We start from the raw sequence: 13,108 nt of genomic DNA, 5'->3' as shown, positions 1-13,108 counted from the left end.
TATATATGTATATATATACATATACATATACACATACATACATATATATATACATATATATACACACACATATATATATACATATACATAAATATATACATACACATATATATACATATATATATAGATATATACATATGTATATATATAGATATATACATATACATATATATACACACATACATATATACACACACACACACAAACATATATATATATATAAGTTAACAACAAAGACATTGGTAGCACTGAATGAATTTATGTGAAGACAAATTTTGATGGACCAGCATAGAAACAAATGATTGAAAATATCACTCACAATTAGATACACTTTATCAAGACCGGTCAAATGCCATAATCTGACAGGATAATTTAATATTGAGAGTTTCGACAGTAACAACAAGGAGCCATTAAGTTCCTTGGTTTTGATTCACATTGGCATACAACTGTAATGATCATCAAAATTCTCCGTGCATCATTGGACATAATAACATGCCAGTTAAGTCTCGCTTTTTATCGCTGCCCCTTGTTGTTCTGTTCCGAGCTCCCTTTGCCACCGGTACGAATCAATCAAGGCTCGCAAGTCCACCACCAAAATAAGGAGTGTTTTGGGGCAAAGCCAATGTTTGTCCTTGAGCGATTCCACAATGAAACCACAGATTGCACATTATATCCTATCAAAAGACAGACTCCACAATCAAACACCAAACTGAACATTATGTACCATCAACAGAGAGACATGAGAAATGGCTGCACATTTTCACTTCCCATTCAACCTCTGTGGCTTGGCAGGATTTGGGAGGCTTAGGTGTGGCACTTCACAAAAATCATTGTGCCAGTCTTGTGCCTCAAGAAGACTTGAGATCAGATTTGTTGCCTTAAGTGTAAAGACTGTGAATACTTACATGTGATATTTTGGCTTGCTTTTTTTTTTTTTAATATAAATACAAAATTGAGAGAGAATGGATTTTTCTTCAGCTTGTCGACACACGATATATTTATATATATATTTTTTTTTTCCCCAGTGTGGGGTTCAATTGGTTTTCTGTAATGAACATATGAAAGTGTCCCTGCACTTAAAACAGAAAAAGGTGCCTTGGAAAACTTTTGTTGTTAAATGGTCCACTATGTGTCAACTTGAATTGAAAGCACGTGAATACTTGTGACGCAAGAACACTGCATAATTTACACCATTCAGAACTTAAAAGGTAAGGTGATAAAAAGATGAATTAAAATTACCAATATATAGACACCATTGTTATCTCTTATTTTTTAAAAGTTACCATTCAAAACAAAATTGAACGGTATGACACTAATAAAGTATTTAAAATTGATTTAACTTGTCCTCATTGGGTTGTGGATGGACTTAAGCCTGCTGACTTGGGGCACTCTGGATTGGTCGCCAGTTAATCGCAGGGCACATACAGATAATAACACACACTTATATTCATACTTCCAGGCAATGTATAGCTTTTGATTAACCCAGTTTTTATAAACATGTGTATATTTTGTTTGTTCGTAATTTAGACATATCAACCCTGTCGAATAAGTGGCAGACGTGGTAATTAGTGGTCCACCGTGCTGCCTCTTGGACACCAATTACATGCGCTTTAAAATTAACCGATTATGCAGCAACAATTGATTGGTAAATACAGGTATAGGAATACTGTGTATGCCCAAAGTGATGCTGAATTTACACGAGTCTTAACGCACTTGAGCTTCGCTCGATCCACCCGCTACATTAACACAAGAATGGAATGCACACATAAAACCGAAACGCTATGAAGTGGGGGTAAAAAATGGGAGCCGGGTCACATCACAAAGCGGCCATTTTAAACTGGGAACTTGGTGGGAAGGGCTTTAAGTCAAAATTTAAATCAATCGCCTCAGCGGTATTTTAAACACACTTGGCACATTTTGAGTATCCACAAGTATACTTTTTCACGTTGAATGATGTCATAGACGGGAGACGTTACCGATTGGAAAATAGCCGTGCATATAACTGCATCTTGATCTTCGTTCTCTGGTCTTCCAATTCCTGTTTCTTCTTCTTCTTCTTCTTCTTCTTCTTCTTCTTCTTCTTCTTCTTCTTCTTCTTCTTCTTCTTCTTCTTCTTCTGTTTTACGGTGGTTGCCAAGCAACTTTCATAAACATTACCCCCATCTACTGGTAATTAGTGTGAACCAGATACTGTATGCCGAAACTCGCCCACGCACGCGTGCACGAACGTTCGCGCGCACGCACACACACACACACACACACGCGCGCGCGCGCGCACACACACACGCACACACACACACACACACACACACACACACACGCGCGCGCGCGCAGCACGCATCCACACAAACAACCCTTCTTCAAGATTCTTAATTTCTCCCATCCAAACCTGCCTTACTAACCGATAAAGTCGGCAGCTTTCCCTATTTTTCAATATTTGTCGTAGATCCTGTTTCAATTTCCTTTAGTCCAACAGATTCATCGTTTGTATATTCTCTCTGTCATATTTTTTTGAATGCATAATGTCATGGGCTAATGATTCCTTTACTGGGGGATGTGGGCAGGGTGGGTATTGTTTTGTTTTGTTTTGTTTTTTTATTGTTATTAATAATTTCTGGAACATTGAACATACACTCAGAGGATAATACAAATTTGGTAACAATATGTGATGTAAAATAGGTATATTGATCAAATAAACCAATAAACAAAGAGGAGTCATAGGTAAATAACATTTCCATTAAACACACACACACACACACACACACACACACACACACAGGAGCATAAAGCATTGCTTGTTTCTATTTTCTTAAGGCATAAGAAAAATATTTTAAAGTAAGTAATACATCCTGAAGGAGGGCTTGCTACTTTGGCACAATGTATATGGTATTTACCCCAAAACAAAATAATGGGAATCAAGTCAGAAACAGAAAACCCTCAGTGAGGGGTGGCCAACCAAGTCAGAGACTAAGAGACAGTTTTTTTACTGTGTTACTGCAAAGAGCCACATCATACACGTGGGCACACATAAACACATAAACATCACCCCATCCCTTCCTCTCTCTCTCCCACACACACACACACACACACACACACACACACACACACACACACACACACACAGACCTCTGCTCAGAAAGATTGATTGTAAATGTCCTACACCAACATGATAATGAGAGAAATTGACCCCTCCGGCAAAAAGACCACAGGCCAGTCATGTTCAACAATGAATATTGTGTGCACTGTCCCATACACACAAACTCTCAGTTCAACCAAGTCCACAAAAATATAATGTTTTTCTCTTACTATGCATGTTGCTTTAGCGCCTTCGTGCAAGGACTTCTGGCATTCCTTCTCTTGAACAATGCTCTTCAAATCTGGCTCTTATTCCGTTGTTGCCACTCGAAGCAGGCACTCCTGTGCATGCGAGCTGCAGCGGTTACTTACTACTTGGGTCAGCTTGCCACATAGGGCAAACTTTTTTGACCCGAAGATCGACTTTTGAAGTGACCAACCTCCTGCGATCGACCCGATCGCGCATGTGCAAGCATATACACACGCACGCACGCAGGCGCCCAACTAAGCACATGCGCGCATTTGCACACAGGCACGCCATGATGAGCAACAGCCAGAACGTCCCCTCACATGAAACACTGAAACACGCAGACACTCAGATTTTTTTTCACCCCCATTTCCTTCTCCCACCCATCGCGGGCGATTTGGGACCAGTCCGCTGGCTTAGTTTGAGATCGCACTGACAGCGGTGACGTCATTCAAGCGTGTATTATTCAGCAGTGCTGTGTTGTGTTATATTCAAGAGGAGCCGTTCTTACTGACGGGATGGCAAATACATAGAACAGGGGTGTCAAACTCATTTCACATGGTGGGCCACATACGGCCTCGGTAGATGTCAAGTGGGCTGGACCATTAAAATGATACCATACTTTGCTATAAATAACCAAAACAATATGTCTTTCCTTTGTTTTGGAATAAAGAAGCACAGGAACATTAGGAAAATGTTGAAATTTAATGAACATATCTTTTACAAAACATTTCATGAAGCACCTTACATTTCCTTCAACAAATGTGCAATTTACTTTTATCATTCACATATATGCATTGCAACTGATCCCACTGATTGTACAAACTTTAACAAGTAATTGCTATTGAAAAATATAGTAATGCACTTTAAGATTAAACGAGATTTATGAAGAAAGGAAGTTTTAAACCATTTACACGTGCATATAAAATCTAAATGTAATCCCTGCCTACATCTTACAAACTAAGGCGAGTGCTATTAAATGTGTAAATGTGAGAGTGCTATTGATAGCGTCTGCTGTGATGGGTCTGTCTCAGTGACGGACTGAGGCTGCTGTTTTCTTCTCTGATCAAAACAGTGTCCCCTTGCGGATACTCAATGAATTCCACCTTATTAAAAACATTAATTCTGTGTCTTTAATGCATTTTTTTTCACTTTATTTCAAATTATCCTGCAGGCCTGATTGAACCTCCTTGCGGGCCGGTTCCGGCCCGCGGGCCGTATGTTTGACACCCCTGCTTTACATAATCATCTCGCGGGCCGGATTAAACTCCTTTGCGGGCCGGATCCGGCCCGCGGGCCGTATGTTTGACACCCCTGACATAGAAGATAAAATTAATTCCACCATGAGTAGCGTGTTGTCGTTTTCTTTACAGGTCCTTCTACTGTGCAAAAATTGCTGTTCCTCTATGAATGAAAAGATATTAATGACAAACAAAATTTCAAATCTTTTTATTTTTATTTTTTCACATTTTAAATATATTGTTGCTTCAAGGATATAATTTATATGTTGGGGTACAAATTACAAATTCATAAAACACCATTGCCATTCCCAAGTCATTTGACAAATTTCCACATTAAAAATTGCTATATTGAGTTTTATTACACACAAGAAGCACTTGACATTTTAAGTGGTTCTTTTGGATGAATCTAAATGCACAACTATCCCTACTGACACTAGAGGTCACCCAAGGGTACTGGATGAAGCTCTGGGTCGTGAACCATTTTGACACTGTGGTTCAAGAAAGGTCCAGAGCTTCAGAAGACCTCCTTTTGCCATCACTACTTACAAAACTTGGAACTAAGGGAACAAGAACGACTATGGCGAGAGCGAGAGGTCTAGAAAACAAACACTTGCGCAAGAACAGGATGAGGACAGCTATCTGTTTAATTGTATGCATTTTTGAAATAAATGTAACGATAAAATGAAGATATTACATAAATCTATTTATTTATATATATATATATATATATATATATATATACTGATAACACTGACCACATTTGCGATTTCTCAGAATAATTATGAAACATATAAAAAATCAACCGGCCATAATCTATGATAAATATTTGCCAGTGTTCACATTATGCAATGATCTCTTCTTTCATATTCCTGGAGAGTCACAGTGTCTTCTCACTGGTGAGCTATTTTTGAACTATGCCAGCGGGCTACTCATGCAGTCCTTGAGGGCTCCATGTTACCATGTTGGTGGCCCCTGGTCGAGAGTTTCATCATCATTGTCGCACAATGAACAGCTCTCCACCTCAAATTTAAGTCTTTTCTTCAGAATTTCTGCCATGGAATAGATCTTATTTGTGATCTTAAAATGTGTTTGTGAGCAGTACAGTGACCAACTGGTTAGCACAGCGGCTTCACAGTGCAGAGGTGCAAGGTTCGATTCCAGCTTCGGCCTTTCTGGAGTTTGCATGTTCTGTGCGTGCCTGCATGGGTTTTCTCTGGGTACTCTCGTTTCCTCCCACATTCCAAGAACATGCATTGCAGGTTGATGGAACACTGTGTGTGTGTGTGTGTGTGTGTGTGTGTGTGTGTGTGTGTGTGTGTGTGTGTGTGTGTGCGTGCGTGCGTGCGTGCGTGCGTGCGTGCGTGCGTGCGTGTGAGCACAGATGGCTGTTCATCTATGTGTGCCCTGCGATTGGCGGGCAACCAATTCAGGGTGTCCCCCACCCTCCACAAAGGAAGGCCGGAGCCAGAATCGAACCCTGCACCTCTGCACTGTGAGGCCAACATGCTAACCAGTCATCCACCGGCCTGCCCTCTGTATGATAATATTCTGTTATACATACATGTAGCGCCACCGATTAATGAGATTTTTTTTTTACCTTTTAATATACGGTAATAAATAAAAGGTGGAGGTGGGCAGAGTGAGAAAGGAGAGTGTTGAAAAAATAGGTTGCCACTAGTATTAAATGATTCACATTCTGTACATCTTTTCTAAATATGCAATGATTCAAATAAACTTTCTGACTGAATTAAAACACAATATCTCTTCAAAATACTGGTCAAGAAATATAATTCAGTGTTCAGACCAAAATGTTTTTCTTCTGCATTTTGCTGTGTCATTGCAATTTATGAACATATCACATTCATCATCCTCAACTAATTGTTGCTAAAGGGTCCGGTTACTGCAATTTGCTCTTGTAGTTCCGAATGTATTGATGGGATTCGACTACGATTAAGTGCAGCGGTGAATATAGTCTAGTGCAGTGTATTTTTAGCTAGTGGTGTGCCGCGAGATTTTTTTCAATGAAAGAAGTGTGCCTTGGCTCAAAAAAGAAAAAAAAAACACTGGTCTAGTGGGATACAAGGTAGTTGGCCATACCAAAATCTTTTTAAAAATCTTTAACAATTTTCTTTTTCACCTTTAACAGAAAGCTGTCAATATAACATTTTTTCAAAATAACTAAAAAATAGCAACAATATATAATTGCTTGCTTGACTGGTTTTATAGAATAAATACAAGTCGAAGAACTTTATGAGTGGCCTTGGAATCTTTGTCTTTTTATGAAAGCAGCCCTCAAACAAAAAAGTTTGGACGAAACATTTGTGAAAACTATTGACAATTGCATACATATCACACCCGGCAAATGTAGAGAAATCGTCATGGTAGAGAAACCCAAAAAGCAGGGAGGCAGGAGGAGCACAGTGGGCTGAACAAAATGTATTAACAAAAACTGATACAAAAACGCAAACCAAGTCCTGAAAAACCACAAGAAACCAAAGTAACAAACAAACAAACAACCTATGACAGAAGCACAATGATCCGACAAAGACTGACAGAACCAAGGGAAATAAATACAAGCAAAGTGACGAGACAACGAGAAACACCTGGACAAGACACAGAGGGTTGAGGGAGCTGTTTGGTTAACACAAAAGACCCCGGATGACAAGAACAGGTGGAGACCAAAAAAGCATGAGGGAACAAAACAAATGTAATCTCAACAAAAACATAACACTGGTTGTATACTTTAATAAGGAAGTTGGAGGCAAATGAATCAACCCAAGATCTACAAAAAACGTCTGTTGCAGACATTTGCGAAACACAATCAGATGTGCAACATTTTAAATTTTCTTTCAAATTTGGTTCAGTTTTTGGCCATTTATAGAGACCACATTTTAAAGAACTCCTGCAAGAGATTTTAGCAGTTTGCCTTGAAACTGTGGGTGCTCCAGATAAAGATGGTCAAAATATAAAATAAAAGCAAAGCTTTTTATTTCAGTCACCATTGTTGCCATGGCAAAGCACTGTTTCAGAAGAAAAATAACACCAATTTTGATGGTCTTAAAGGAGTGAAAAATATGAAACTTGGCACACACATCACACTTGGCAACAGAAAGTAAACTAGAATTTAGACTAGTTAAAAGCAGGTCTAAGTTGTGGTGCGGGTGGTGTAGCACAATTTTGGTGGATTTGATCGAGACGCAGGTAGACTCCATGGACATATGTTTGATATGATCGTTTTTATAAATAAACATGACAACTGTGTAGGACAATCATTCGGAATCATTCTAGAAATCAATTCATCAAATGTAGAATTTGATTAATTGAAATCTTAAAAATATTTCTTAAAAGCACGGCATGACTAGCGGTGGGTGGCGGAATGGAGTTGCCAACACAAACTCACATGGTGGTCACATGTTCCCTTTCCCAGTGGCTGCTGGTAATTTGACGTCATCCGCAAGCGGAGATCTTATTGAAGTTGCTTTTAAATGTACTTTGCACGCTCAAAGGTCCTGCATCTCAATGCCATGTAGACCGCGATGAAATTATAGGGAATGAGGGGACCAGCTTCTTTAGGATGGCAGACAAGTTGGCTGTGTTCCCTCCCACAAAGACGCGCAACGGCGCAAACCTTCACATTTACTTGTACCAGGTATAGCGCTGGGCATGAAATCAGGGCCCAAAGTTTGTTTTCGGAGGAAATATTGGGATCGCTGAATGAGTGCAAAAATAATGATGGATAAAATGAATCACAGAAAGTATCGCTACCTCAGTGTTTTCTCACAGATCCATTGGGATCTGACACTACAGTTAGAGTCATTCAAACCAATAAAATTCATCATCGTACGAATATCACCACAGTCTTCTCCTCCAAACGCTCCATCAGGCTGTCCAGGGGCCCATTCTAACCTATGGTGAAAATAAAAAACATGAATTGACATGAGGAGTTGAGAATAAATAACAGTCGATGTGTTGTCCTAAGAGAAAGGATTGTTTGAGGACAAAAGTGAAATGTAAAGTGAAAAACAGCCTGAATATGTTCAAACCAACAAGTTAACTTTAATTTGTTTTATTTTTAGTGACGTTTAAATGAGCAATGTGTATAACAAAACGCAACACTAAAATTACAATGCACAATGTGCTATATATTTTCATTTTGAAAATTGCTGTCGAAGAAGCCAAATCTAACATTGCAACAATTAGATACAGTGGAAGTGGAGTCTCGATTTAAAGGAGCCCAAAATAATGGAATCTAGATTTAATGGACAGACAATAGTGTCCAGTCCACTCGAAAAAGTCCCTTTGCACAGTAGATGTCAAGATAGTTAGTCCCAGAATTGGCCGTAGTTGGCCACAGCACTGTGGCGCAATCAACAGATGTACAAGTACAAGTTCAGAATCACAATCACAATCACCCTAATTGACCAAGTATGTAAAACACACAAGGAATTTGTCTCCAACAGTATGAGCTACGCCAGTGTTGCAATAACAAGCAACTACGATATACCAAACATGACATCAGTATTGAAAGACTTTCTGTAATTTAAGTGTACCATTGTGCAGCAGTACCACGCAATGTCAGGTGTGCAATGTGCAGAGTCATCGAGCAGAGATAAAGTGATCAGTGGAACAATTCTTACAATGCTATGATGGTCATGTAGTGACCAGTAGCAATAATTGTACTACAAGTTTAGGTGTGCAATTATGCAGAAAGCACTTCAGTGATTTAAAGTGTCTTGTGCTGTGGAATACTGATAAACAACAATTGTCCAAGTATGTAGAGAGCTGGAGCTGCAATGATCAGTGTGGTAACACTGTCAAAATTTGCAAAGAGCCACTAGAGATTTGAGCCACTGTTTAGGGAGTGGAAAGAAGAAGCTATTTGAATGTCTGCTGGTTTTGGTGTGGATGGTTCAATAGCGCCAGTCTGAAGGGGGTAACTGGAAGAGGTGGTGGGCAAGGTGTGGGGGCATTCAGTAGGATTTTCGGTGCTCTTGTCTTGGTTCTTGCGGTGTGCAAGAACTCAACAGTGTGTTGGGAAGTATGATTCCACCCCCAGCCATAAATGTTTGTTGCAGTTGCCGTTTGTCCATGTTTGTGGTGGCACGAAACCAGACTGTGATGGAGGAATACCGGACTGATTTGATGACTGCAATCTAGAACTGTCTCAGCAGCTCCTGTGGCAGACAGTGCTTTCCCAGCAGCCTCAGGAAGTACATTTTCTGCTGGGCTTTTTTCAGAATGGAGTTGATGTTGGCCTCCCACTTCTGGTCCTCAGAGACCACGATTCCCAGGAACTTGAGGGTCTCGATAGTTGACACAGGGCAGCTGGATAATGTGAGGGGCAGCTGTGGCGAAGGATGTTTCCTGAAGTCCACTATCATCTCTACAGTCTTGAGCTTGTTCAGCTCCAAGTTGTGTTGGCTGCACAAGAGTGCCACTTGCTCCATGTCTTGTCGGTACGCAGACTTGATGCCATCTTTGATGAGGCCAATGACTCCGGTGTCATCTGAGAACTTTATGAGGTTATGGCTGGTTGCAATGAGGTTTAGTCATTTGTGCAGAGAAGAGCAGCAGAGAGAGGACACATCCTTGGGGGGGCCCAGTGCTGATGGTGCATGTCGATGATGATGTCTTCCCCAGCCTCACCTGTTGTGTCCTGCCTGTCAAGCAGCTGAATATCCACTGGTAGATCATAGGAGACACACTGAGTTGGAGAAGCTTGAAGGAGAGGAGCTCCGGGATGATAGTGTTGAACGCGTAGTGGCAGTCCACAAACAGGATCCTTGCACAGCTCCATGTGCCGTCGAGTTGCTCTAGGATGTAGTGCAGCCCAATGTTAACTGGGTCATCCACTGACCTATTTGCCTGGTAGGTGAACTGCAAGGGGTCCAGCAGGGTTTCTTTGATGTTCTTTAGGTGGTCCAGCACAAGGCATTCAAAGGACCATGACCACATAAGTCAGAGCGACAGGCCTATAGTCGTTTACTTCCTATATTGCTGGTTTCTTGGGAACTGGGATGATGGTAGACAGTTTGAAGGAGGATGGGACCTCACACAGCTCCAGGGATCTGTTGATGATTTGTGTGAAGACCGGAGCCAGCTGGTCAGCGCAGACTTTCTGGCAGGAGGGGGACACCTTGTCGGGCCCCGCGGATTTCTTGACCTGAGGCTGCTTGAAGAGCCGTTTCTCGTCCTGTTCGTGGATCAACAGGGCAGGGAATGAAGTCTGGGGTGTGAATGAGGTAGTTTCTAATAGGGTGGGCAGGTGTGAAAAGGGGAGGTGTCCTTTTCAAATCTGCAGAAAAACAAAACACAGATGCAAAGCAGAAAAATGATTTTTTTTCAGCCTCTCTGCATTGTTTCTCTTTGTGATGTTAATTTCCTTTGTCACTTGGTTTTGGGCATGTTTCTAGTTCTACAGTGCCCTATCTCCACTCCTGTCGGCTTCCACTTTCACTTGCCTGAGTATGGCAGTGAACCATGGCTTGTTATTGCTGAAGGAGTGAAAGGTGTTTGTTGGTACACGTCCTCACAGAAACTGTTTATGATGTTACAGTGTTGGTGCATTCGTCCAGGCTGCTAGTTGAAGTTTCAAAGACACCCCAGTCAGTGCTAGCATTCTTGTGTTGCCAGCTTCGATTCATCAGTCCAGCTCTTCATGGTCTGAACAGGTCGTTTTACACATTTGAGTCTGTGCCTGTAAGTAGGAATTAAGTGTATTAAACAGTAGTCAGCAAAGCCCAGTGCCGCATGGGCAACAGATTGGTATGCATCTTGAAGTGTCATGTAGCAATGGTCCGGAGTGTTGCCTTCAATGTGGTGCTTATGTCTGGGAAGTTCATGGTTAAGTTGTGCTCTATTAAAATCACCCCAGATGACGAGGGGTGATTCTGGATGTTTTACCTTCAGTTTCTTTACTTGGTCAGCCAGTGGTTGTAGCGCTGTGTTCACATTAGATTATGGTGGATGTAAACACGAGGGAGTATAAAAGAAGAGAACTCATGTGGTGAGTAGAATGGCTTACAGTTTAGAAACGACTCCAAGTCCGGCTGCAGTGTGTGTTGAGCTCCGTGGTATCAGTGCACCATGACTCGTTGATATAGAAGGATATTCCACCACCTTTTGATTTTCTTGATAGTTCCATGTCGCTGTCGCTCAGTGGAGACGGAAGACAGGTAGGTGTAGCACAGCTTTCTGAGCCAATTCACCACCAGGTGGTGATCAGTTGACAGCTCCACACCTCTCTTGAGCCATCACCTTACTGTGATGGAGTGGGTTTGTGTGTCCCAATGATCCTAGGAGCTCAGTTGTCTGGGGCTTTTTGCCCCTGGCAGGTGCACCCATGGCAAACAGATCCTAGGTGAAGGACCAGACAAAACACGGCTCATTGCCTTGTCCCTTTCACGGATGTGTGTCACTGAGGCCCCCTTTTGGAGCCAGACTGGGGCTTGCTGGTGAACGCCTGGTGGCCGGGCCTACAACCATGGGGCCCGGCTGGGTTCAGCCCGAATAGACAATGTGGGCCCCCGTTTCCATCAGCTCACCAACTATAGGAGGGGCTAAAGGGGTCGGGTGCGAAGTGAACTGGGCGGCAGCATAGGCAGGGACCTTGGCGGTCCGATGCCCGGCTGCAGAAGCAAGATCTTGGGAAGCTTTCCAGAATCTCCTTTTGAGTTCTGCTCTGACTGCACTGTTGCCAGATCTGAATGTAGTGGTGTGTGCCAGGAGGAGGGACTTGACCTGGCTGTTAATTCCTCCGTTGTTTCTGGTTTCCAAACACCCAGATGTCTTTTTCCACAATTCCAACCCCCATGCACAACTGTACGTAAGTTAAACAGCTTCTGTGTGTTCAGCCAAGTCGTGGATATCAAAATTAAAAAGACAATTTCCTTGAAATACTCATTGGATTGACCAAAATTCAGAACAATGGGAAGTGTTTGTACTTAGTTACTTCCCACCATTGCTGCGTGTGTATGACAAAACTTGATTATTCATCAAAACAATCATCCTGGGCGAACATACTGGATTTTGGGTGTCAAAGTGGACTGTTTGGATGAGTGCTTTCTTGCTTCTTGCCAAGACACAAACCCTCTAAACTGCTGGGTATTACAGCAGTGCCTCCTTACTCCCTTGCCTGCTTGTGTGAAAAAAAATCACCCTTGGATAAACAGTACATTCATTTGATTAAAGTCACACCTGTCTTTGTTGACTGGTGTGCCATTCACCCAGATCCAAATCCCCTCCTTGTCCTTGTCAGACATTCCAATCCATGCTGCTTTGGTGAACCCAGTGAGGAAAGCCTATGTCAAAAAAGCAGAGCATATTTTTCTGATTCACATGTTGAAAAAATGTGATGTTATCACATATCAAAGCAGCAAATACTGTGAAACTTCACGATTTACAGAGGTTAGGGATTGGGTTGGCCTGCGAATAGCAAAAAGTTCATGAATAATTGATGCCTATTGAATGAAAGAAAGGTAATAATAAAAGTTTTCCAGGGTTGTGAGGTGTGTGTGTGTGTGTGTGTGTGTGTGTGTGTGTGTGT

The 13,108-nt window shown here is 41.6% G+C and overlaps 2 protein-coding genes across 2 annotated transcripts in view; both read right to left on the bottom strand.

The window, feature by feature from the left end:
• Positions 1-2,140, bottom strand: part of LOC109521704 (uncharacterized) — a 54,933-nt gene extending 52,793 nt beyond the window's left edge. The window contains exon 1 of the mRNA XM_019879714.1: positions 1,977-2,140. The gene's annotated coding sequence lies outside the window, so the exon portion shown is untranslated. The remainder of the gene's footprint in view (positions 1-1,976) is intronic.
• Positions 2,141-7,882: 5,742 nt separating this feature from the next.
• Positions 7,883-13,108, bottom strand: part of LOC109521709 (CD209 antigen-like protein E) — a 19,246-nt gene continuing 14,020 nt past the window's right edge. The window contains exons 3-4 of the mRNA XM_019879723.1: positions 12,760-12,863; positions 7,883-8,469 (exon numbers count right to left, since the gene is read on the bottom strand). Coding sequence (XP_019735282.1) covers positions 8,325-8,469; positions 12,760-12,863 — 249 coding nt within the window. The 3' untranslated portion in view covers positions 7,883-8,324. The remainder of the gene's footprint in view (positions 8,470-12,759; positions 12,864-13,108) is intronic.

Source organism: Hippocampus comes, unplaced genomic scaffold, assembly GCF_001891065.2.
Source record: "Hippocampus comes isolate QL1 unplaced genomic scaffold, H_comes_QL1_v1.1 scaffold158, whole genome shotgun sequence".
NCBI classification, from domain to species: domain Eukaryota; kingdom Metazoa; phylum Chordata; class Actinopteri; order Syngnathiformes; family Syngnathidae; genus Hippocampus; species Hippocampus comes.
This window is presented reverse-complemented; position numbering and strand designations above follow the sequence as displayed.